A 26,237-nucleotide genomic window follows, 5' to 3' on the forward strand; every position below is an offset into this window, starting at 1 on the left:
TCGGCCCTCCAGATGTCTTGAGACTACAATTTCCATCATCCCTGACCACTGGTCCTGCTAGCTAGGGATCATGGGAGTTGTAGGCCAAAAACATCTGGAGGGCCAAGGCTGAGGAAGCCTGTTCCAGCACATATCTTTCTGCTCCCCTGCCCTAGTGGATCAGGCCCAACAAGGCATTTGGTGGTTCCCACATCATGGTTCCTAACACTAGCTGACTAGATGCCTCTGGGAAGCCTACAAAAGGGGGCACAAGGGCAACGACCCTTCCTCCACTGCTACTACCAATAGACCAAATGCAACTATTACAGAAACCCAATTAAGGATGGGGCAAGGAGGGCTGGGTGAGTGTCAGTGTGCTACCATGAACCAGACTCAGTCTTCATTAAAGGTAAATTCGGTCCAGTCGTGACCGACTCTGGGGTTGCGGCGCTCATCTCACTTTATTGGCCGAGGGAACCATCATACAGCTTCCAGGTCATGTGGCCAGCATAACTAAGCCACTTCTGGCGAACCAGAGCAGCGCACGGAAATGCCATTTACCTTCCCGCCGGAGCGGTACCTATTTATCTACTTGCACTTCGACGTGCGTTTGAACTGCTAGGTTGGCAGGAGCAGGGACCGAGCAACGGGAGCTCACCCCGTCACAGGGATTCGAACCGCTGACCTTCTGATCGGCAAGTCCCAAACTCTGTGATTTAACCCACAGCACCACCCGCTGCATTAGGGGGAGCTTTTTACTGTGTCGCTTTCTATCTAGAGAAGGTCGCAATGTTGTCGCTATCTTCCTTCATTGATGAAAGGAGATGAGAGAGTCCGATAGGGAGGTTATGTTTTGTGATGATTCTGCAATGTTATTCAAATGACGAAGAGAAGAGTGGAAATGCTCCCAGGCTACCTTCGGCAGGGTGGTCCAGTCAGGGAGCGTCTTCATTTCAGCTTGACAACAAAGCCAGTTCTCCTGCGGGGAGAATCTGGTCACAAAGGAGTGGAATTGAGCAGTTCTGGCAAGGAGACACAAACAGTCAGAGCTCAGGTGGTTCAATATATGCCCATATTATTATTGGTAAAATCCCGTCAAAGAACACAGTGGCTTCAGTCCGCTGATGATATATAAGCAGTGCTTGTTCTATGCACTTAGAATATGGTTTGGTCTCATATCCAACTGTGCCACTATCTCAGTGCAATAAATCACTCAAAAGTGAGATTAGCCAGTTACACCTTCAGCACTGCAGGAGAATATGCTGATTTGCCTGATTAAAAATATGATGTGTTTGAACTGCAGATCTGATTGGCTATTTTTACTTTGGAGCCATACTATAGCTAGCACAAAGGTTAATTATTTCAGCAGTGTTGCTAATGCTTATCTGCAGAGCAAAATCATATTGTGTGGAGTTTAGCTGAGGCTATACTGGCCACAGTTCAATACAGTGGTAGATGCACTTAAGCCAGTTGAAGTAAATGCACGTATCCCTGCACCTAACCTTGAGTAGGACTGTGGCCATTGGCTACAGCAGAGCTTTCCAAACCGTGTGTTGTGACATGTTTAGTGTGTTAGCTGCAGTGTGTAGGTGTGCCACGGGAATGCTCCCTGCGATCTGCCCAGGGTTGGAAAAGGATTAGTTTAACCTCCGGTTTGCGAGGAAAACTGAATTACTGTGTCGTGAAATGATGCGTGTCTAAAAAGTTGGTCACAAACGTTAAAAGTTTGGAAAGTTCTGGGTTATAGAAGCATGCAGGTAGGTTAGGAATAAATTCCATTACATCTGTATTAAGGGATATTTAATCTTTCAAGATTTGATTACTATTTCATTTGTTCATGTTGGTGCTTTGATAAGATGAAAACTCTAGGTGACCATAATAGCTGAAATGTTATCTCACCATGTGCAAGCACTCTTGGAATACTGTGCACAGTTCTAATTGCCACATCTCAAACAAGGTATTGAAGAGCTGGAAAGGTTCTGAATAAGGAAACCACAGTGATCATGAGACTGGAACAACTGCCCTATGAAGAAAGAACCTAACATTTTCTGGCTTTTGGAGGGGGGGGAAGGTGAGTAATGGGGGATGGACATGATAGATGTGTCTGAAACCAAGCATGTTGTGGATAAAGTAAATAGGGAGGCCTTTTTCTCCCTTTCTCAAAATACTAGAAGAAGCTGGGGTCATCCAGCGAAGCTGAATACTGGAAGATTCAGAGCAGACAAACGGAAGTACCACTTCACACAGCACATAGTCACAACTATGGAATTTGCAACCACAAGCCAACTTGGATGGCTTTAAAAAGGGGATTAGACAAATGTTGTTTATCCTTGATGATTATGATCTCCCGCACTGGAGGCACCATGCATCTGAATACCGCTTGCCATGGAGTTCAGGTTGCAGAGAGGGCTAATGCATTCATGTTCTGCTTGCAGGTGTCGCATGGACATGTGGTGCCCACAATGGGAACAGAATGCTGGACTGGACAGGCTGTGCTTATACTCTTCCCTAATCCCTGTTGTTGCTCTATTGTTATTCATTTAAAAACAACAACCACCACCAAGTATATTGCAGCACTTTGTCAAAAGTTGTCTGTTTTTGAGATTCCTAATTATGGGTAGTATCCAGTGACGTCTCCCCACTTGTGAAATGGAATTCCACTTGTGCAATACAACATCTGGTTTCTCTTCCCCACACACCTTTACCCTACCCCCACAGGCCCAAAAGCCAATCTAGCAGGTTTCTCAATCCTCTGGAGCAGATTGTGGGGGCTGCAGGAGGAAGGGGAAGCCTGCTCATGCTATCCTGGATCTCACTCACTCATGTATCAGATTTTCTTTAGGTTGTGCAATATACAGTTCTTTTTTATAAAAAACAAAAACTTCTCATTTATAGTTGGGGGGGAAAGAATCTGTTGATCCCCTCCCCAAATCCTACACTTATAAAATATATAGAAATATTTTCATAACTAAATAAATACATTTATATACATATATTTATATACATCTCTATACATCTACACACAAACACACACAAAAATATTTACAGTGGTACCTTGGGTTACAGACGCTTCTGGTTACAGCTGCTTCAGGTTACAGACTCTGCTAACCCAGAAATAGTACTTTGGGTTAAGAACGTTGCTTCAGGATGAGAGAGAACAGAAATCGTGCGGCGGCGGCAGCAGCGGGAGGCCTCATTAGCTAAAGTGGTACCTCAGGTTAAGAAAAGTTTCAGGTTAGGAACAGACCTCCAGAACAAATTCAGTTCTTAACCCGAGGTACCACTGTACTTGAATGTTGGGGCCAATTTGCAAGAGCAAACTTCTTCCTGACCAGGGCTTCCCTACTTTTGTGGGCCCATTGGAAACATCTGCCATGAGCACATGCAAGCATGCACAACCGAAGGCTTGTTTGGGCACATGGGAAGGCATCTGGGTTGCTCACAGGAGCTGTGGTAGCCATCCATGCTTGTATTGAACTTCTTCAGGGAGCTATCATGGGAGAAGCAAACTAGCTGAGCAAATAACCATGCAGCTGATTCTGCGCCTCCCAAACAGACATCTCCCACACCAGAGAACAATTGAGAATACTCACCTCGGAGCATATGTTCTCAGAGACTATGTTTGCAGTCCTATTTTACTATGCACTCATTGCATTTCCAGTGCTAGGTTTTTACTCCATGTTCATGTGACGTTATCCATGTGTCCTTCAAAGCCCCATCCTTTAAACTGCAGAAAGAAATCTCATCCCACATTTAGAAGGACTGAGAGGAGCTTCCAAACGCACAGCTGAGTGTAATTGTGGGCTATTTGTACTGCATTCATGGGCGTCCACAGGAATTTTTGGTGGGTGGATGAGGGTGGGGAGCAAAGTGAAACACTGCAAAGGGGGCTAGCTTCTTAAACAAAACAAAACAAAAATGAGACTTGTAGTGCCTGTGCATTGCACCTCACCTTGAATTCTACAGATGCTGAAAACTTACTTTTTCAAAAGAAATGAAAGCTGTGAACCTGGGGCTATGGTTCCAGAGCGGGGAGCAATTCCCACCCCCTTGCCCACCACCCATGCCCATTCTAGTAGGATTTAGACAAACATCCTGATCTTGGAAGTAATTAGGCATATGGAAGGCTATATTACCTCACATTGGGTCAGGCAAGGAAGCCTGAGGGTTAGGTAGAGAGGATAAAAGGAATGGAATATTTCCCAACCTCACAGCCGTGGGACGAAACAAGCATATTAAAAGGGTAGGAGCAAATTGCACAAACCACAAAAGTCTTTGTGGAACCATTTGCCATTCACATATCAGTGGAGCATGTACAACAGAAGCCCAAGACAAACGTTCCCCCCCCTCGTTTATATTTTTCATAACTTGGACAAGGTAACAGTGAACTTCATTGGGAATAGCAGTGGAAGTGCCCTACACTGAAAATCTCTGCTTTGAGGCTCCCCACTGGCTACCACTAAAGGGGGAACTGCTGTGGCATTGGGACCTTCCTTCACCGTGGTGAAGCCCCCTCCCCAACTGGTAGCATTCTTTGGTGGAGATTGGCGTGGGGAGAAACCATGCTGAGACACCTCAAGGACCATCTCTTTCCATATGAACCTACCTGGACCCTGAGATCATCTTCTGAGGCCTTTCTTCATGTGCCGCCTCCTCCTCGAGAGGTGTGGAGAGTGGTAACATGAAAACGGGCCTTCTCTGCAGTGGCTCCCCATCTGTGGGATGCTCTCCCCAGGGAAGTCTGCCTGGCGCCTTCATTATACACCTTTAGGCGCCAGGCAAAAATGTTCCTTTTTAACCAGGCCTTTGGTTGATCTGGGACGCGGGGGGCACTGTGGGTTAAACCACAGAGCCTAGGACTTGCTGAACAGAAGGTTGGCGGTTTGAATCCCCGCGACAGGGTGAGCTCCCGTTGTTCAGTCCCAGCTCCTGCCAACCTAGCAGTTCGAAAGCACATCAAAGTGCAAGTAGATAAATAGATACCGCTCCAGCGGGAAGGTAAACAGCGTTTCCGTGTGCTGCTCTGGTTTGGCAGAAGTGGCTTAGTCATGCTGGCCACATGACCCAGAAGCTGTACGCTGGCTCCCTTGGCCAATAAAGCAAGATGAGCGCCGCAACCCCAGAACCGGTCACGACTGGACCAAATGGTCAGGGGTCCCTTTACCCTTTACCTTTTTGGTTGATCTGTTTACATCCTATGCCCTTTTAAAATGTGGGTTTTTTTGGGGGGGCTGTTGGGTTGTTGTTTTTATTTTTAATATATATTTTGTGGTTTTATATCTTGATTTTATTCTGTGAACCGCCCTGAGACCCCTGCATATAAGGCAGTTTATACATTCAATAAACAACAACAACACACACACACACACACGATATGGGGGCTTAGGATTGCACCGTTAGCCTAGATGCGACTTGATGTCTCCGGGACCATTCAATGTGGGTCTAGCAACATCTCGATTCCTTCCCTTTCTCTTCGCGACTAACTTGACCCACTGAACTCAAGGGGACCCAAGTTCAGCTGACGTCCGGATCCAACCCTTTATGTCTAATTAAAGTTTCCCGCGTGGCCGTGAAGATAAAGGCACCCCCGCCCGGCGCGCCTCATTGATAAGCGCGTGTTGCCGGGTCACAGCAATAAACAAAGCTCGGCGGGAAAGGCAGTGGCCCACCTTGGCCAGCAGAGGGCCCGGGCGCGGTCTTAAAGCCAGGGAGGGGCGAGCGCAAAGGCTCCACTTTGCATCCAGCAGTCAGGCAGGCAGCTCGTGCGGAGGATCCCAAGGCTGCGCTGCAAAGAAAGGTGAAGCGAAGGCGAGGAGGAGTGGCCGCAGCAGGAATATTCGGAATGCGCCTAAGTTTGCCACGCTTTCCGTCTTGAAAGGCTCCTGTGCCTTCAAGAAGCTGATTTCGAGGAAGAGGCATTGCTCGGCTGCATCTTTCACGTAGGAGGAGGTCCCGGGTTCATTCCTTGACCTAGCCAGGTAGGGCTGGAGACTGAAATGTTGGAAAGCTTTGCATGCAGAACATCCCAGGTTCAGTCCAGGTTGGGCTGAGACAGAGACTCTGGCATGGACGTAGCCAAGGGGGTGGGGGGTAGAGAGGGGCAGCTGCCCCCTGTAAATCAATAATAGCTAACTGAGGTTCTCCCCCCAAAAAAGGTCTGCTCCCCTAACAAAAGGCCTGCCCCCCCAAAATAAAAATTCTGGCTACGCCCCTGGACTTTGGTCTTAAATTCTGGACAGCTGCTGCGGATCAGTGTAGACCAGGTGTAGGCAACCTTTTTATACCTACCGCCACAATGACTTTGTTATGCCTCCACTGTTGAAGGTGGATGCCAAGTACAGGGAATCACAACTTGGGAGAGTGCATAGGCTCTTTTTATATTCTTAAAGGTGAATCCAGAACACCTTACAGCCTCCAGTTCAGCCACAGCTATATTACGCTGCTCACCTCCCCGTTCCCCAGTCCTAATTTTGCTAATTTCATTACAGGTCAGTTTTGTGTGTTCTATTGTATTTGCCTAGCACCAAGCATTAAAGAACACAGCACTCTTTCAGGGGGAATAAATGGATTCTACCAGTACTCAAAGTAACTAAGGTTGCAATCCTATACACCAGGCACTTAGCCCTTGGGGTGCTGTGGGACTACAGCTTCCATCAGTCCAGCAAGCATGACCAATGGTCAGGAATACAGTGGCACCTCGGGTTAAGTACTTAATTCGTTCTGGAGGTGCGTTCTTAACCTGAAACAGTTCTTAACCTGAAGCACCACTTTAGCTAATGGAGCCTCCTGCTACCGCAACGCCGCTGGAGCACGATTTCTGTTCTCATCCTGAAGCAAAGTTCTTAACCCGAGGTACTATTTCTGGGTTAGTGGAGTCTGTAACCTGAAGTGTCTGTAACCTGAAGCGTATGTAACCCGAGGTACCACTGTAATGAGAATTGCAGTCCAACAAAAACTGCAGAGCACAGTGTTGGCTACGCCTGCTGTACTTACTTGGGACTTCATTGTGGCCTACTTCAGAGTAGACACGTATAGGGTAGCAGCTACTTATTTTATCACTTTATGTGTATCTTACATTTGTGCCTCTACCTTTCTCCAAGAATGAAGGGCAGCTTTGGTTATATCTTTAAGTGCCCCTACTAAGAGTGGAAGAACAGTGAGCAAATCACACTAGGCTTTGTTGAAGGAGCACTTTGGTATCACTTAAAGTTTAAATCTTGAAGTGTTAGGCAGAGAGATGCTTCTTAGGAATAGGTGAAAGGTAGGTGATGGATATCTGCCTTTGTAATGCATCGACTTACAGCTGAGTGCCTCAGGTATTACTAACACTTAACAAGGGCCAGCAGTTTCATAAGGGGTGGTTTAAATGAGAAGGTATTTGGTCATAGTAGATCTTAAACCAGAACTGACTCGTCTGTAGAAATCACTGAGAGACATAGCTCCCAGCATCTTGTAGGTATCTCTGAACTGCCTCTGTGGAGAGATATCTGATCTGAGAGGGACATCAATGATCGAAAAGCTCTGTGGTGAGTCATCTGCGAAGGGAAGAACTGAGGTTCAGCAGTAGAGCTAACGTTTGGCATGTGGAAGGTCCCAGGATCGATCCCTGGCATGTCCTGGTAGGGCTGAGAGAGAGAGAGACCCCTTGTCTGAAACCCTGGAGTTTTTGTCTGTAGCTGCCAGTGTAGCAGAGCAGAGCTCCTTACCCATCTTCCCAGTACAGAAATCACTGCTGGTAAGGGAGAGCAGGGGATGCGGGTGGCGCTGTGGGTTAAACCACAGAGCCTAGGACTTGGCAATCAGAAGGTCGGCAGTTCGAATCCCCACGATGGGGTGAGCTCAGTCCCTGCTCCTGCCAACCTAGCAGTTTGAAAGCACAAAGTGCAAGTAGATAAATAGGTACCGCTCTGGCGGGAAGGTAACCGGCGTTTCCGTGCACTGCTCTGGTTCGCCAGAAGCGGCTTAGTCATGCTGGCCCCATGACCCGGAAGCTGTACACCAGCTCCCTTGGCCAATAAAGCGAGATGAGCGCCACAACCCCAGAGTCGGTCACTACTGGACCTAATGGTCAGGGGTCCCTTTACCTTTACCTTTAAGAGAGAGCAGAGAAGTGGGGAGGTCAGTGCGGTGTGGACACATGGAATTGCAGATTGACTCCGCCGTTGTGCCTGCACCGCACTGACCTCACCATTTCCTTTACTGGCAGCAGCAATCTCGACATTGGGAAGCCAAGCAAGTGACTTTGCCCTGCTTCTCCTGGCTGCCCACTCCTGGCCTCTGATGGTCAGTGTTGACAGTATTGAGCAGGACAGACCAGGATACCATGGATAGTTGTGAATAGTCATCCTTAGTTTAAAAATGCCAAACTTGAAAATTATTATTATTTCCCTTATTTCTCTCTTTGTCCCACCCTAACCTCCAGGTCCTTAATTTGCTCTCATATTTGTCTGAAGTTTCACTTTCATGTGCCAGAAATCAATAGGCAACAGAACCCCGTGACAAAGTTCATTTTTAATTGGAAGAAAAATGGCTATTTATTTTAAAAGGCTGACTGGGTTACGTGAGATACGTGCAGCTGGGAGACTTTAGTGGTTTGGCTCTATTCCTGAAGTCTTAATCTCAGAAACAATGAAAAATGCTGAATGAATTGAAAGCTGATAAGTTTAAAAAGAGACCCGCCCACACGTACTTAAGAGCTGCGTGTGAGCTGCGGGGCAGTGCCTCTTATTGGTATGGGGCAGTGCGGTGAAGATATGTTGCTAGAGCCACTCTACTGGTGCACCCATGCAAGCCCCGACATCACCACCTTTGCACCACTCCTGGAATTCTGTGTAATGTGGTAATTTGCTAACATCTATGGCAGGCCTGGTGAGGAGTACCCAGAGACTATACAGGCTTTCAGACAGCAGACCTAACACAGTCAAGTGTCATTTACATTTTTCCAAAGGGGTAGCTGGCAACAAGCTTTTAAGAAATTTAGATTTTTTTCCTGGAAAGGGTAATAAATCCAGATTAAACGGGGGTGGAGTAGGGAAATACGGACTGACGTTTTTGCGGCCGATGGCATCCTATGAATGCTGGGGGGGGGGGAGAGAACCCCCAAAACAAATTACATGAGGACACCCATCGCACAGTGCAGAACTGGCCCTGTTGCAGCTACCATATTATACTCTTTCTTTAGTGTAAACCCTGGAACTCCCTGCCCATTGACCTCAACTACGTGCGCCTTCACTGTATCTCCCTTTGGCACTTGCTAAAACCACTTTTGTTCAAGCAAGGCTATTCAGACATGTAGAAGCCGTCGTGTGTTTTATTTAATTCTAGCTTAATGCAGTTTTGAATTATTTTTAGTTTTAAATGCTTGATTTTCACTGCTTCTCACTCTTAGTTTTATTGTTTTATTGCCATCAAGTAGTATATAAATGTTGTGAAATAAAACAACCTCCTGGCCACCTCACCCTGCTCTGCTTTGGTGACCCAGCTGCTGGTGTCTCCCCACACAATGAGCAGTGTCTTCTTCCAGGACTCAGGGAAATGAATTGGGGGCTCCTGCCAACCCCGGCATCTGCCACCTGAGGCAGCTTCATCACTCCAAAAGCAGGACTGACCCTGGTGGTCTTAATGACAATGCATAGGACGTTCTCCCAGGTACAACAACTTTGTTGTTGGAGTAAGCAAATCAGTTCGTGCATAGTGTATTATTACCACCTCGTTGCCTGTTCAGCCCCACCCAGTGCATGTCAGCACAATAGCCAAAACAATTCATTGGCATGGTGGAAGGTTTGGATTTTTGGGCTCACTGTGTATTTCTTCTTGTACCCAGAGGCTTGTAAGTGTGCTGCTCTATGAATGCATGTGCTTGTTCCAGCTTGCTGAACAACTGCTCTGGTTTACAGTTGCTGCTGCTGTAATTCACCTTGTCTCTGGTATCAGTGGAATACCACATAAATAGCATTATTGCGCCCCTGGTCTCTTGACTGGTGACTGGGGGCGGCCACCAAGACCATATAACACCAGTCCTGAAAGACCTACATTGGCTCCCAGTATGTTTCCAAGCACAATTCAAAGTGTTGACCTCGGCCCAGTATACCTGAAGGAGTGTCTCCACCCCCATCGTTCAGCCCGGACACTGAGGCCCAGCTCCGAGGGTCTTCTGGTGGTTCCCTCACTGCGAAAAGCTAAGCTACAGGGAACCAGGCAGAGGGCCTTCTTGGTAGTGGTGCCTGCCCTGTGGAACGCCTTCCCATCAGATGTCAAAGAAATAAACAACTACAGTGGTACCTCTGGTTACGTACTTAATTCATTCCGGAGGTCCGTACTTAACCTGAACCTGTTGTTAACCTGAAGCACCACTTTAGCTAATGGGGCCTCCCGCTGCTGCCGTGCCACTGCCGCGTGATTTCTGTTCTCATCCTGAAGCAAAGTTCTTAACCTGAGGTATTATTTCTGGGTTAGCGGAGTCTGTAACCTGAAGCGTATGTAACCTGAAGCGTATGTAACCCGAGGTACCACTGTACCTGACATTTAAAAGACATCTGAAGGCAGCCCTGTTCAGGGAAGTTTTTAATGTGTGACATTTTCATGTATTTTTAATCTTTGTTGGAAGCCGCCCAGAGTGGCTGGGGAAACCCTGCCAGATGGGCAGGGTACAAATAATAAATTATTATTACTATTACTTAACTTCACCTGCCAGGAATTTCCTTGGGTATTTGAGAAAACTGCAAGTCATCTTGAGTCATCAAAAGCTAATCAGTTTTAAAACTTTTAAAATATTAGGGGCAGAGGTTTAAGTACATGCCTAACTCCCTCACTGGAAACAACAATAGTACACTATTTAGTACACTAACATTTTGATTTTATTTATTAAACGTATCTATGTCTCCATCTAATTTAAAAATGCCAGAGCAGTTTATAACAGAGTAAAAATGCCTAACTTTGACTGAATACATAGGCGTTTGCTGTCTGCATCTTCTGTCAGCATCTCCCTTGAGCCAGTGCCACCAACTGGACTCATACACTTCAGCCCGACTGGGCTAGGCAATCTGGGTAGCACTTCCAGAGACCACCTTCTGCACAGGAACAGGTCAAAGTGCTGTGGACTCACAGCTTAGAGTTGTGAGCACCGGATTCACTCCAACAAGAAGACAGTCGTCGCACAGCAGAGTATAGCAGAGTATAGCATAAACGACTCAGAGAGCAGCTCTGTAGAATATCTTCTTTATTCTATCTACAACTATAATACACAACTATGTACAGAGCTAAATGAGGTCTAAGCAATAATGCTGAACTGCACTGAGTGTCTGCAGCTGCTCTTAGCAGCAACCTTATCTATACATACGATCTCTCTCTAACACTCAGTCTCTCTCTCTCTCTCTTTGATGTGAGGCTGGAGTGGAATATGTAGGGAGCAGAAACTGCCCCCTCCTCTCTGGAGAATCAGCAGATCACATCAGCAGATTCTTGGATATGGGAGGAGTGAAATCTCCTCATCTTCATGGATGCAAAATATACGCTGTCTGAAGTAATGTGTTATTCTGTGGCTTATCATCTGAAAGTGTGTTTCCTTTAAGCTTAATTTTATTGCAAAAGTCTAAGCAACTGAGCAGGGCTGGGGAGCCTGTGGCCTTCAAGGTGCAGCTGGACTGCAAATCCCATCATCACTGGCCATTGACCATGATGCTTGCAGGTTCTCCACCCCCGTAACAGAGGATATTGAGATATCCTTCCCCCATTTGCCTTTAAGCCTGCTTGTGCAATCGTCTGTTATCCTCACTTAAATGTTTCAAATGTTTTGCTTTCTTCACAGATGGAAAAGTTGGCTAGCTTCTTTCTTTTATGGGGAGCGTTTTCTTCAGGAGTCCTCGGCTACTCAAATGGAAAAATCAGTGCGGCTTGTGGCTCTATGGTTCCTAGTCACGGACACATTGCACAGAACTCTGCACCGCCATATGCCATCTCCACCTCCAAAACTTCATTTACCCCAGGAGATGAAATTATAGGTGAATTCAGAACCATTTGTTGACTGTGATGTAAACCAAAAGTGATGTCAAAGGTCCACTGTAGGAAGTGCTTCCTTCCCACTTTCCCTGCCCACACCAATGTCTATGTTTAACATCAAACCTTAGTTAAATAACTTTTTATCTCTAAGCTAAGGATGGGCAATCTGTTGCACTCCATAAATAGCTGTGACCGTCATTCCTGACCATTGGCCATGCTGGCTGGGGCTGATGGGAATTAAAATCTAGCAATATCTGGAGGGCAGAAAGTTCTCTATCACTGGTTTAAGCCCAAATGTGAAATGAACAGGATCCAAATTGCTCTGTGGGTGTGCCATGTCTCCCTGCCCTCTGCCCCACTTTTTGCTGTAGCCCTTCACATTAGATTCTCCTTTTTTGACAATCTCAGTCTGTTGGGAATGATTGTTGGGGCGGGGGGGGGGGGAGCCCTGAATGCCATGCTAGATCCTTTTGGATCATTGCTCAGAGCTGCGATAAGTGTGTCATCTTTGGCCAACATGATCACATGGATTAGTCGTCACTGGAGAGACAAAAGGATTCTTTGTCCTCTGGAAAGAGTTTCCTATTTCAATCACATTACAGTTTGCTATAAAGGAAGTAGACATGTTTTTGTAACTTGTTATCTTTCCCTTTTAGCACAGGAGTTTAGAAAGCAAATGGGTGAAAAAACAAAAACAAACATACTTATTCCCTTCCAGCAAGGGAAAGGATCGGTACCTTGTATCCCTCCAGCTGCTTTGAACTTGGCTCTTTTCCCTAAGACACTTGGTTATCCATCTACGAATAAAGCTAAGCGGAATCACAATGGACCTGATCCAGCCATTAAAAAAAAATACTTTGCCATGTGTGCTTGTCTGTGAAATGTACAGTTTGTTTTTCTCTGAGCCACACTGTGGTGGGAGGGAGGGTCTGGAGATCAGAGGTACTCATATCTCTGCATGTCCAGCCCAGAGAGGCAGTACTAGTAGGCTTTTTACCTGGTGGGGCTGGGTGCTGTTTTGTGGTAGATAAAAAAATAAGGTGTGGTTTTTTAAAGAGATAATTTTGCCCACTTTCAAATGTGTTCAAAATTTTGGCTTTGGTTATAGTTTGTTACTGTGATATTCCATGGGAGGGAGGGATAATAGTAGTGGTGGTGGTGGAGATGATGATGATGATGATGATTATTATTATTATTATTATTATTTCCCCAGCCACTCTGGGCGGCTCCCAATAGAATATTAAAAACACGATAAACATCCAACATTAAAAACTTCCCTGAACAGGGCTGCCTTCAGATGTCTTCTAAAAGTCTGATAGTTGTTCTTCTCTTTGACATCTGGTGGGAGGGTGTTCCACAGGGCGGGTGCCACTACCAAGAAGCCCCTCTGCTTGGTTCCCTCTAGCTTCACTTCTCGCAGTGAGGGAACCACCAGAAGGCCCTTGGTGCTGGACCTCAGTGTCCGGGCAGGACGATGGGGGTGGAGACGCTCCTTCAGGTATACTGGGCCATGGCCATTTAGGACTTTAAAGGTCAGCACCAACACTTCGAATTGTGCTTGGAAACATACTGGGAGCCAAAGTAGGTGTTTCAGGACCAATGTTATATGGTCTTGGATGGATGGATGGATGGATGGATGGATGGATGGATGAATAGATAGATAGTCATTTTTTCTTTAAAAAATGTTTAGGTGTACTCTCATTTTGACTGAAGAAAATCACCATTTTACAGTTCAAATTGGGGAAAATACAGTAAATGGACTAAAGTACAAAGATTCACAAAATGTTTAGGTGTATGCATACCCCTGCATTCCTCCAGAAAAATGCACTGGATAGATAGAGAGATAGAGAGAGAGAGAGAGAGAGTTGAGTGAGTACAGATCCCTAGTCTGGAATTTTGGGGGCTTGAGGAAAGGTCATTAAAGGCAGGGGAGAACAACACAGAACACAAATACATTTCATCAAGCAGCCCCTACTAGTGTGGACAGGAAACATCAAGATAGATTTGAATTGAAAGCACTCGGGTGCAGACAAAAGTGCACAAATTAAAATCAGATCTGTGTGACACACCCTGGTGTGTGTACACAGCCCTTGTAGGTTCTCACACTGAAGTGATGGTAGTAATAAATGCAACTTTCATTTGTTGTTGCTTTTTGCCTTTAATATTTGTTGTGGCAAAACATTTAAACTGACACTTTTTACAACATCTTTCCTACTCAGTATCTCTTATGGCAAGCGGCGATTCCAGTTTTGAGGGATTTTTACTCCAGGCCCGAGCTGTTGGAGGCGATGTTGCTGTGGGACATTTTCGAATCCTAGACCCTAACTCGCAAGGCCTTGCGTGCAATGACATTCAGGTATGTGTAACTTGTGTGGCTTGGGCTTGTGTAATTCTTTTGTTAGTAGCTTTTGCGATGCAAAAACAAGCTTTGGTTGCAGAGCAGAGACTCATATACACTGAGGGAACTATCCTATGGCCTTGAAGATGATCGGGGATAGTCTGTTTTTTTGTCTGAAGAGCTAATCCCACGCTATATCCTACCACATATGCTTTTAAAACAGTGATGGGAAACTTTAGGCCTCCCAAGGCCTCTTTATCTGGCTCTCAGGACTCTCCTCAGGCTACCCCCTCCTTGAATATTTCTGTCTGGCTGAAATGTGTCCTTGAAATCTGATAATGCCTCTGGCATTTCTGGACAGAGAGGCGTGAATGCAGAGCCTAGGCTACTCTACAATGGTAGACATTCATCGCTCTGCCCACCTTTGTCTCCTGCTCTGCCCACGACTGGCATGGGGCTTCTAGAAGGTCAAAAAAGATTCCCCACACATGTTTTAAAGGTATATGTTGTTTTCAAATGCAGTTGGCTGTGAAAGGTGTGGAGTGGGGAATGCTACTTGGGCAAACAGCAGCTCTGCAGGTGTCTTGGGTGCACAGAACTATTTTCATGGTTCTTTTTGACCCTCGCCACAATACATGTGGTTGGAAGGAAGGAAGGAAGGAAGGAAGGAAGGAAGGAAGGAAGAAGATGGGGCTGCAATCACAGCAATGGGCCTCAGTTGGTAGAAAGAGATGGATATTTTCTACCCCCCAACCACCAATGCTCTTTCCTGGGCTCAAAATGGTCTACAGTGGTACCTCTGGATAATAATAATATAATAATTTATTATTTGTACCCCGCCCATCTGGCTGGGTTTCCCCAGCCACTCTGGGCGGCTTCCACAAAGACCAAAACTACACTAAGATGTCTTACATTAAAACTTCCCTGAACAGAGCTGCCTTAAGATGTCTTCTGAATGTCAGGTAGTTGTTTATCTCTTTGACATCTAATGGGAGGGCGTTCCACAGGGCGGGCGCCACTACCGAGAAGGCCCTCTGCCTGGTTCCCTGTAGCTTTGCTTCTCGCAATGAAGGAACCACGAGAAGGCCCTCGGAGCTGGACCTCAGCGTCCGGGCAGAACGATGGGGGTGGAGACGCTCCTTCAGATATACAGAGCCGAGGCCCTTTAGGGCTTTAAAGGTCAACACCAACACTTTGAATTGTGCTCGGAAACGTACTGGGAGCCAATGTAGGTGTTTCAAGACCGGTGTTATGTGGTCTCGGCGGCCGTCATCAGTCTAGCTGCCGCATTCTGGATTAGTTGTAGTTTCAGGGTCACCTTCAAAGGTAGCCCCATGTAGAGTGCATTGCAGTAGTCCAAGCGGGAGATAACTAGAGCATGCACCACTCCTGGTGAGACAGTCCGCGGGCAGGTAGGGTCTCAGCCTGCGTACCAGGTGGAGCTGGTAGACAGCTGCCCTGGATACAGAATTGACCTGCGCCTCCATGGACAGCTGTGAGTCCAAAATGACTCCCAGGCTGCGCACCTGGTCCTTCAGGTGTGCAGCCTGGAACGGGATCCGTTTCGGAGCCCCGTTCACATCCAGAAGCGAACGCAACCCATGTCCGCTCATCTGCGGGTCGCAACTCGCCGCTTCTGCACATGCGCGTGACATCATTTTGGCCGTCTGCGCATGCGCGAGCTGCGAGACCCGGAATTAATGCGCTCCTTCCAGGTCGCCACAGCGTGCAACCCGAAAGTACTTATCCCGAAGCTACTTCAACCCGAGGTATGATTGTAGTCCTCAACCCAGCATCTCTGAGACTCTGTATGTCTTATACTCCCCTTCCAGTTCCACAGGAGAGCAAGCCCATGGGAAGAAGGAGAGTGTATCTTTGTTGTCTATAAGGGAAAAGGGGCCTCTGGCTCTCTGAGCACTGCTGAACTTCATTTCTCATCAACCTCAGCCAGCACATGGCCAGTGGTCGGGGTGGTGCGTGTTGTAGCCCGACAATATCTGGAGGGCCACAAGATCCCCATCTTGGCAGGGGTGTAAAATTGCGTTCCTAGAGGAGTGGGAGACACTTTCCCATCTCCTCCAGCGTGACTAATCATACCATTGGCCAGGCTGCTCCACTTCCCCATCACCCCAATATCAGCATTACAATGGTACCTCAGGTTAAGTACTTAATTCGTTCTGGAGGTCCGTTCTTAACCTGAAACTGTTCTTAACCTGATGCACCACTTTAGCTAATGGGGCCTCCTGCTGCTGCCGCGCCGCCGGAGCACGATTTCTGTTCTCATCCTGAAGCAAAGTTCTTAACCTGAGGTACTATTTCTAGATTAGCGGAGTCTGTAACCTGAAGCGTATGTAACCCGAGGTACCACTGTATTTTGTTTACAAGGCCAGCATGGTTCTTGTTTGTCCAACATCTTGCTAATCAAAATTGGGACACTCCTTTTTTTAAAAAAATATCGATCTCTCACAGGAGTTAGTTGACTCGCACCAGAGATCGAGATAAAAAAAAAGCATCTTTTGGTCCGGTGCTCAGCTGACTCACACCAGAAAGCTGAACCAAAAAACAGGACATTCTGGGATCCAATCAGAAGCCTAGGGTGTCCCGCTCAAATTGGGACGGTTGAAGGGTATGCAATGAAAGTTGGTGGGGAATGGTTCTCTGTAATCACCCAGCTTATCAAGGGACTCCATGGGCCCACAGTTCTGAGTTGTTTTTAGCATCTGAAATGTGCCTGATTTCCTTCTGCCTCAGGTTTTCTTTCTCTTTCCCCCCACTGTAGAATTCTTCCCTGAGTCACACAAACAAGGCAAAGAAGCAAAACATAACAGCAATTTGGATTGCTGCTCCTGGTGTAGGGCACGTTGAGTTCAGGTACAGGCTTGTTTTCTCTGTATGAGGGAGCAGCACTTCTTAATGCCTTAATTCCCCCCAAAGTCTTAAATTACTTTATGGTTGTAAATGTATACTAGACTAGGAAGCCTACATCCTGCTGGGATTGGCTACAAGAATCCATGTCTCTGCTGCAGAAGGGTCAAGCATTTTTCTAAATTTCACTGTGGCTTGGCTCTTTGGCACTGGGAACTGCTGCAGTGAAAACAATAAGCAGCATGCATAATTCCCTTGACTTTAATCTGTTTTAACTGTTTTTGATTCTAAGTTTTAAGTTGTTATAACTCACCCTGGGTAAAGGGTGGGTGGTGGTGGTATTAACAGTGTAGACTGAAGCTGTTAAATCCACAAATTCCAGGCTATATAATCAATCAAATTTTATATTTGAAAAATAGAATAGTGCAATCTAGAAGAATTGGTTGGCTGTATCTGGTCAATGCTTTCTAAAATTATTTACATGCTGTGTATTCCACCATTTTCAGAGCAACAGCGGTCTATAATTTTTCGGTATTCTGGACTCAAGTTCAAAGTCAAGTTCTCGTGTCTTCCAGTTCACCACTTGTTCCAGTAAGTTTTAATCTGGTTTACTGGCCATCTTGTTTTACAAGTATGTAATAATAATACCGTGCATTTAATTTAAACTATTCTTAGAGAACTTTATTTTTTGGTGTAAGGACTACCAGGTCATGTCAATAGTTTAAACATTCTATTGCTGAAAACTGTAGGGGGGGGGGGAACCACACTCATAAGCACAAAGGAGACCAACCTTTTTTTGGCCTGAAAACTACATTGACTGTAACCCACATCTCTGAAGGCCAAATACCAGCAACGTATACGTACGATACAGACATATAGAGTAACAAGTGCCATATGTTATGTACTGAAGTTCTCACCCTGGGCCAGCAGGGGGATACTGTAGATAGTTTTCACTCAGGTCCACATATTCAAATAAGGGATTAAAAGTGACGTTCAGTGATTGGATAGTTACAGAAAGTGTTACAGTTGCGTTGCAGTGGAGCTCTATATAAGCAGGCTGGCTGAACCCTTCAGTTCAGTTCTGTTCTGGCCTGTGAATAAACAAGAGCTGTTCGAAGAATCACTGTGTTGTCTCACAGTGTTCACTCACAACTTAACACCATACACACTCCCCTGACATTTATTTCCTGGCAGGGCAGGTTACAGCAATTAAAACAATATAGGTAGCTCACAATCTCCTCCTCAATCCCAGGATTTTTGACGGAAAAGCTGAGAAGTAAATTCCTTTTCCTTAACCATTTTTTAATGTAACCAATGTTCTTTTCTTTCACAGACTGTCTCCTCCACAACAGTAAGTGTTTGATCTTTGCATTTTGTTTTAACACGACTTGTTTCCCGCTTCATCCAAGCCCATTTCTTCCATGTCAGTAGTAACCTGAATATGTTTCTTTTGGAGAGGACAGTCGTCGTGTCCGATACCCAGGCTTGCTTCAAGGTAACGTATGGAATTGTGCTGTAAAGGGTGCTGTAAGTTTGGCAAACTCCGAGAATCCCTCCAGTGGAAATGACACAAGGACTGCGTATCGAAAGCATGCTAAAAACAAATGCAAAAAGGCCTGGCAGCATTTATGCACTCCAGGTGTGTGTCTCTGTGTGTAGTGTGTTCATTACGGTTGCAATGAATCTATCGACTTACCTGGGACTTACATGTACCCCTGACCAGACATGCAAACAGGATTCCATTTATTTATCATGTACTTTTAAACAGGTGAACATAGTCTTATCTTAGAGGTGGAATTAATATTTTAGAAAAATAACTAACAGCCATGTTTATTGCTGATGGTTGATGGGATCTACTCTTCCTTGCAGATCTCCACAGAGGAAGGGTGTGGCAAACACAAGTTCTGTTTCAGTAACCCTGCAGGCTGCAGCCCAAGCAACCCAAACTGTTACTTCATGTCATCCGCGGCATTAGGGAGTGATGCTTTCCAATTTGAAATAAGTGGACTTTCAGATGGATATGTAGCCATTGCCTTTTCTGATGACATGATAATGGTGAGATACTGAATGATTTTTATTTTATTTTTTAAAAAAAGATGCTTAGGGTCTAACTATATTACTTTAATGTACAGAGCTTGCAGCCATGTCACAATTATTTTTTAAAAAATGTAGCCCTAGGTGCAGCAAACATGACAAAGGTATTGTTGAGCTAAAGGTAATAAGAGAGGAACAAGTTAAAATTGTGTCATTTTCAATAGAATTTCACTGGTGTTCACATTGCATTGATTCTGCATACAAATCTGCAAGATTTTAGTTCTTGCAAAAATTGAAAGCGCTTTTTTTGAAAACCCTAAACATTAAGCAACCCTTAAAAAAACACAAGTAAGAAAAACTATTTGTATTGCGTTATATGTCGCTGAAAGTCAGCAGTGTTATGTACTGAAGTTCTCACCCTGGGCCAGCAGGGGGATACTGTAGATAGTTTTCATTCAGGTCCACATATGCAAATAAGGGAGTGAAAGTGACGTTCAGTGACTGGATAGTTACAGAAAGTGTTACTGTTGCGTTCTAGTGGAGCTCTATATAAGCAGGCTGGCTGAACCCTTCAGTTCAGTTCTGTTCTGGCCTGTGAATAAACAAGAGCTGTTGAAGAATCGCTGTGTCGTCTGATATGTTCACCCACAACTTAACAAGCAGTCCCTGTGGTTATGAAAGCATAGAGCATTTATGGACCCCAGAGCAAGCATGAATGTAGGAACATGGTAAGATGCCAAATACCATCATACCATTGGTCCATCTTGCTTAGATTTCTCTAGGCTGAATGGCAGTGGCTTTCCAGGGTACCAGACCACATACCTGCCTTCCCCTTCCCCACCTCCATTCACTGTCGTCAAGGCTTCTTCTTCTGCAATATGCATCCCATACTCAAACCAGGTACACCTGGACGTAAGGTACCCTTAGCTAAACTGGCAGATTTTCCGTGGGCTAGTAACATTAGAATAAACAAATATAGCGTGCACTCATTCTGAATAACAGGAGACTGTTGTGTATCTTTTCCCAGGGAGATGATGATGTTTATATCTGTGGTAAGAATGGAACGGATCGCATAGAGGTTCAACACGCCTTCTCAACTGGACGTAGTCGTCCCAGCCCAAGGCCTCTGGTACTGGAAATGTCTTCTGCTACCTTCGTTTTTTAAAATTATGATGTGTGAAACTATCAGGAGTGTGGGAAACCTGTACTCCATGATTTCTTATTGGATGATAGCTCTCCTCCTTAAAAGTTGTATTTATTTATTTAAGGCATTTCTACACCACTTACTCACCATGTTTTTCACCCCATAAGACGCACCTGACCATAAGACGCACCAAGTTTTTAGAAGGGGGAATGCAAGGAAAAAAAATACTCTTTAAAGGGAGTGCTGAGCAGAGCCTGCCCTTCTCCCTCCTCGGGGAAAAGCCCCCAAGAGCCGCACACACGCTCCGTGCGGCTCTTTAAAAGGAGCGCGGCTCTTGGGGGCTTTTGCAGGAGGTGAGGGAAGGGACTGAGGGCAGCCCATCGGTCCCCTCCCTCACCTCGCGGAAAAGCCAGCTGACGGGCTGCCCTTCTCCCTCCTCAGGGAAAAGCCCCCAAGAGCCGCACACATGCTCACGTGGCTCTTTAAAGGGAGCGCTGAGCAGAGCCTCCCATCTGCATTCGCTCCATAAGATGCACACACATTTCCCCTTACTTTTTAGGAGGGGAAAAGTGCGTCTTATGGAGCGAAAAATACGGTAATTCGTGTTTTTATGTGGTGTACATAAAAAAAATCCACAGTCAATAAAACAATACAAATTCATCATAATGCCAGACTGGGAACACTGGCCGCAGGCAGTGGGATTTGCAGTCAGAAGGCCCATTGGCTGAAATGATTTGATCTCTGCTTAATAGGGCAAAGATTAGATGACGAGCATCCCTTTCAGGGAAGTCAGTAAGCTTGAAGCCTATGCCGGAAACACCCAGAGATCGATCCTTTTGTCTGATGCTGGAAATGCTAGTCAAACTAGTCAAACTGGAAAAGCACAAGGGAATAGTGCCTTTTCTTCCTGAGTTGCAGTGGTGGGTTTTTCAAAGAATGGGAAAGAATATAGGTTTTCTTTTCAGGGGGGTTGAGGTGCAATAATGATGAATCTTCAGGATTTGTATAAACTCATCCCTTTTTAGCTCTTTATTATAGGAAGAAGGCAGATACACACAATTTTGGATTGTATTTCCACAATTAGGTGAAAAGGCAGAGATATTATAATAGCATCACATTATTTTACTTGATTATTATCAGTTTATTGATTACTACTGTGTCTGTTTCTATAAGTTTATGTATAATGGTCAAAATGACTGTGACAAATAACTTTGCTGTGTGTGTGTGTGTTTAGGGTAATGTGGACGTTCTGACAACATCCTTCAGCGAGGGAATTATCAGGTGTTCTTTCATTTCGAGAAACCCCATATCAACCCAGGCAAGAAGCACTGACAGTTTGTACTACATATTTCTGGCTTTTGGGCCATCTCACGCTGATGGTGAGTTCCACATAGAAACTGGAAATGGGGACAGTATTTACAAGAGCAACTGCATACAGAATTCTGGAGCTCAAGGCTTAAAGAGCCTAATTGTAGCAAATGCCTTTACTTATGATAGCTGGAAGGCTTTTATCACTCCAATATGTGGAGGGGGGGAGCAAGGAAAAATGGGGGGGGGGAATAAGGATGATATGTTTCTGGATAATATGTTTTGTTTTAATTTTGAATAAAAAGGAAGACCCAGTCATCTTCCTTAACATTGCTTGTACAGAACCTTCTTGCATACTTGAGACCTGTTGACTACAGAGACCTGTTGATTTTTAAATACTGTTGATAGCTTTGTTCATGCAGGAATTCATTTTATAACAAGAGGCCCTGCGATAACTAGTTCTTCTTCTTTTTTAAAAAAACAAAAACACTTGGAGGGATGATACGGAAGCATCCCAGGACACCCTTTATTACTGATCAGAAGGTGAACATTTCAAGCTTTGCAGCAGTAGGTGGCACCAGTTCTAGACCCTTGATAATCAAAGCTCATGGTAAGTAACTTTTTTAAGAGTGGAGTCCCAAAGTCTCTTCTTTCCATTCCACCTCTTGCAGTACCTCCTGGGAGAGATGCTCCTGGTGGGTCTTGGTCTTGTGGGTAGATTCCGTACATGTTTCAGTGAGCCTAGTTTAGTAGGGATGGATTAGTTGCTTCGTGTCTTTGTTTGTCGCTCCTCTCAAGCTCTGATAGTGATAAATAAATTACATTGCGTGTTCAGACCCAGAATCCCCCCGCCTCAATAAATTCACACATGACTCAAATTTTGGTTTTGGTTTTTGGCAGAATTTAGGCCACAACTTTGATTACAGAAAGTGACTGGTTGCATAGGCTCTGGTTCGACTAGCTCCCTGCCATGCAGGTAGCGCTGACCCAGGGTTCCAGCATAGGTCAGCTAAGGGTGAACACCTGGATGAGCGGAAAGCCGGGAACGGGCTAACTCCGCAACCCAAATGTCCCCCTGGACTCAGGCACGGTCACAACTCCCTCTCATGGGTTGACCAAACCATTGAGTCTTTGGATTCCTTTAATGGAGTACCCTTCACCATAAGGATGGCAAGAGCATTCTCCCATCCCTATCACCTGAACCAGAGCCTATCCGCAACCTTACAAGTTGTGACGATTTGCTACGCGGCAGGCGAAACCCAAATGGCAACAGCCAATCAGCCAAGTGGGGAAATTCCTACCATGCCCCTGTCCCAACGATAGACGACACACGACGGCATAGCAAGGTCAAGCACAAAGCCCCCAAAATAGGGAGAGGTGGGTGTTCCCAATGCACATGCCAAAAGAGGAAGCTCTGGGTCACGTGCATGGGTATATTTAGGTCCCTTGATCCATATAGCTTGCGTCCCATTGGCCTGATTAAACCCAGCATCAAGGGACCTACCAATTGGGTGTTGTGGCTATTCAATTAAACCCACCCACAACACAGGGTTTGGTTGCCAGGTCTCACCGCTACACATGCCCTCTTTAAGGGAGGACCTGATTTATCATTATCCTGCATGTCCATTTTAATTTAAAAAAATAATTAAAATTACTTATTGTCCATTCATATTTCCTTACAAATATTTCTAGAATCCTGCTAATGTATTAATCTGTGTACGTTGCTTCTGTATATATGCAACAAAGTCCTTCCAGTCGTCTTTAAACTCATTGTCATCTCTTCCTCTTAATTTCAATGTCAATCTTGCCATTTCAGCATATTCCGTTAATTTAACTTGCCAATCTTCTTTAGCTGGGCACCTTCTTCTTTCCATTTCCTACTAAGGATCGAGCTGCTTGCTGAGTAATTTGAGAGCTGCTTTACCTTATAAACATGGGTGCTGCAGTACCCTACGTCGCCTGTAAAAACAAAATAAAGTACATGTCAGTTTACTAGAGAAATGGTACATCTTCCAGAATAGCTCCTAGAGTTTTGCCAAACATATATTTATTTTGATTAGTAAATATACGTTCTATTTTTCTTGCGTTCCTTTGGCGTAGAAGAATGATGGGCATACCAATGTGTTTGTGTGACACAGCATACTGTACATTTATTTATCTGCAGTACTTACAACGCCTCTTCAATGGGAAAGAGCTCTCAGAGTGACTCACAACAATCACATAACAAGATCCTTCATGCTTAAAATCTAAAGGATAGAACACAAAAGGATAGGAGATTGGGACGGAGGAGGGAAAACTCCCCCCCCCCACTCTTGAACACTTAATGAAAACCTTGTAATTTTCGGGCAGGGAGCGGCTGAAGCAAATTCCCTGGAGTTGCTCCTTCTCAGGCCACTGATAATTTGGTTTTTCTTTGTCTCCATGTGTTTTCTTTGCTTCTGTTCTAAGGAGCCCTCATGTTGATCGCTTGGATGACCACAGGCAGCGTGGGAATGATATTTGCCAGGTACTTGAAGAAATCCATCAAGAAACCTCTCTTGGGTAAAGATATTTGGTTTCAGGTACGCACATTAATAGATCCATGGTTGGGTAGAGCAGACTGTTAGGTTGGCCCCTACAAACAGGGGGCTACAGTAGTTTCAGCTGGTGAAATCGCGTTCAAGCTTTGGGATTGCGCAGATCGTAATAGAAGTGTGTGCACGTCTTCAGGTTTTTTTTTCTGAGTTCAATGCAGCAGCAGCAGTAACCACAATCCAACCACTGCCATTTGTTCTGATTCTGCGCTAAAGTTACTGTTTCTCCAGAGAAAAGAGGCAGAGCAAATGGAGGTGTGGATAAGCCCTCAGACTATATATATATATATAAAATTATATATATATAATTTTATAAAAATTAATGATACAAATTTAATTCCTCATGTTATTTACAATTATTCTCCCTTCCCTCCTCTGGACTTCCCTCAACTCCCCCTCTGCTGAGTTATTTAGTTTTATTTATCGTATCCTGCTTTTCCTACACAAAAATAAAATCCCTTATCATTTCTCTAAAATATCTGTTACTCAAATGAAGTTGTGAAAGTTTATTCAAATCCTGCCAGTGAATCCAGTCCATTCTGTTGTTTCTGCAAATAAACTGTAAATGATTCCCAGACTCTTTTGAAGTCCCTTTTGTCCTTCTCTCGTAGTTTGTCTGTTAGCTTAGCCAATTCTGCATAGTTCATCAGCTTTTCTTGCCATTGTTCCTTTGATGGTATTTCTTCCATCTTCCAATATTGCGCAATCACGATTCTTGCTACTGTTGTACCATACATAAATAATGTCCATTTTTCTTTTGGTAGTTTTTGATTTGAGATACCTAACAAAAAGGCTTCAGGGTGTTTGACAAAATTCATTTTAAACATTTTTTTTCAATTCATTGTATATCATTTCCCAATATTTTTTAAAGCATTTGCATTCCCACCACATTTGCTAAAATGCTCCTTCCTTTTCCTTACATCTCCAGCATCTGTTATTTTCTTTCCTAAACATCTTTGCCATTTTCACTGGTGTGATATACCATCTATACATCATTTTCATGTAATTCTCTCTTAATAGTATGCAATCTGTGAATTTTATATCAACTTTCCATAATTTTTCCCAACTTTCAAATTGGATGTTGTGTCCCACATCCTGATCCCATTTAATCATAACTGATCTAACCTCTTCATCTTTGGTTTCCCACTCTAATGAAATACTATATGCTTTTTAAAAACAATTTAACATTCTCTTCCACTATTTCTTTTTGAAATCTGGAGATTGTATAACTAAACCCCTTTTTATTGTCTTCCTTAAAAATTTCATTTAATTGCCTAAGGTGTAACCAACTTTGTAAATAGTCTTTCAGCTCATCATACTTTTTTAGTTTGGGTTTACCACCTTCTTCTGCTAACAACTCTCTATGTGTCAACCAGCTTACTTTTTTGGTTGACTTAAGTGAAAATGCTTCAGTGGGTGACAGCCACCATGGTGTTTTCCACTCTAACAGATCTTTATATTTTTCCCATACTCTTATTAATGACTTTCTTATTATATGGTTTGAAAAACCTTTATGTATTTTCCCTTTCCCATACCATAAATATGAGCGCCAGCCAAATCTAGTGTCGTGTTCTTCTAGTTCTAACTTCTAACTTCTTCTTTTTCCAATTTATCCAATCCCTTATCCATACAAGACATATATATTGGATATATTGTTATTTCTGAAATAGAAATAGTATCTTTGGCAAAGCACTCATCATTATTGCTGCAGTTTTCCTTAACGGGAAGATTCATCCTTCCCCAGATTTCTAGAAGCCCTCAGACTTTTGAGTCTTACCCTGTTCTGCCTGTAGATGGTGAAAGTGAATTGGCTATTTTAAAGAAGGAACCAAGGCCATTGAGAGACTGTTGCCTCATCTGTACTATATATTTAAGGTAGTAACATTCAACTTTCAACTGTCATGGCTTCTCCCAAGGAATCCTGGGTGTACCACATTGAGAACTGCTGTTCTGTGAGAGGGAATGAGGGTTAAAAATAAAATAAAAATGGCTTTATACA

The 26,237-nt window shown here is 44.6% G+C and overlaps 2 protein-coding genes across 4 annotated transcripts in view; both read left to right on the forward strand.

Moving 5' to 3' along the window:
• LOC310710274 (uncharacterized protein) overlaps positions 1-26,237 on the forward strand; it is a 982,430-nt gene that overhangs the window by 698,273 nt on the left and 257,920 nt on the right. The window lies entirely within an intron of this gene.
• LOC310710285 (putative ferric-chelate reductase 1) overlaps positions 5,701-26,237 on the forward strand; it is a 29,233-nt gene continuing 8,696 nt past the window's right edge. For all 3 annotated transcript variants that reach the window (XM_083511128.1, XM_083511127.1, XM_083511129.1), the window contains exons 1-11: positions 5,701-5,957; positions 11,786-11,978; positions 14,196-14,332; positions 17,094-17,185; positions 17,686-17,770; positions 18,513-18,530; positions 19,049-19,234; positions 20,241-20,342; positions 21,592-21,736; positions 22,162-22,275; positions 24,114-24,226. In XM_083511128.1, coding sequence (XP_083367254.1) covers positions 11,786-11,978; positions 14,196-14,332; positions 17,094-17,185; positions 17,686-17,770; positions 18,513-18,530; positions 19,049-19,234; positions 20,241-20,342; positions 21,592-21,736; positions 22,162-22,275; positions 24,114-24,226 — 1,185 coding nt within the window. In that variant the 5' untranslated portion in view covers positions 5,701-5,957. The remainder of the gene's footprint in view (positions 5,958-11,785; positions 11,979-14,195; positions 14,333-17,093; positions 17,186-17,685; positions 17,771-18,512; positions 18,531-19,048; positions 19,235-20,240; positions 20,343-21,591; positions 21,737-22,161; positions 22,276-24,113; positions 24,227-26,237) is intronic.

This window comes from Podarcis liolepis (genome assembly GCF_965112155.1).
Source record: "Podarcis liolepis genome assembly, chromosome: 6".
Taxonomy (NCBI): Eukaryota; Metazoa; Chordata; class Lepidosauria; order Squamata; family Lacertidae; genus Podarcis; species Podarcis liolepis.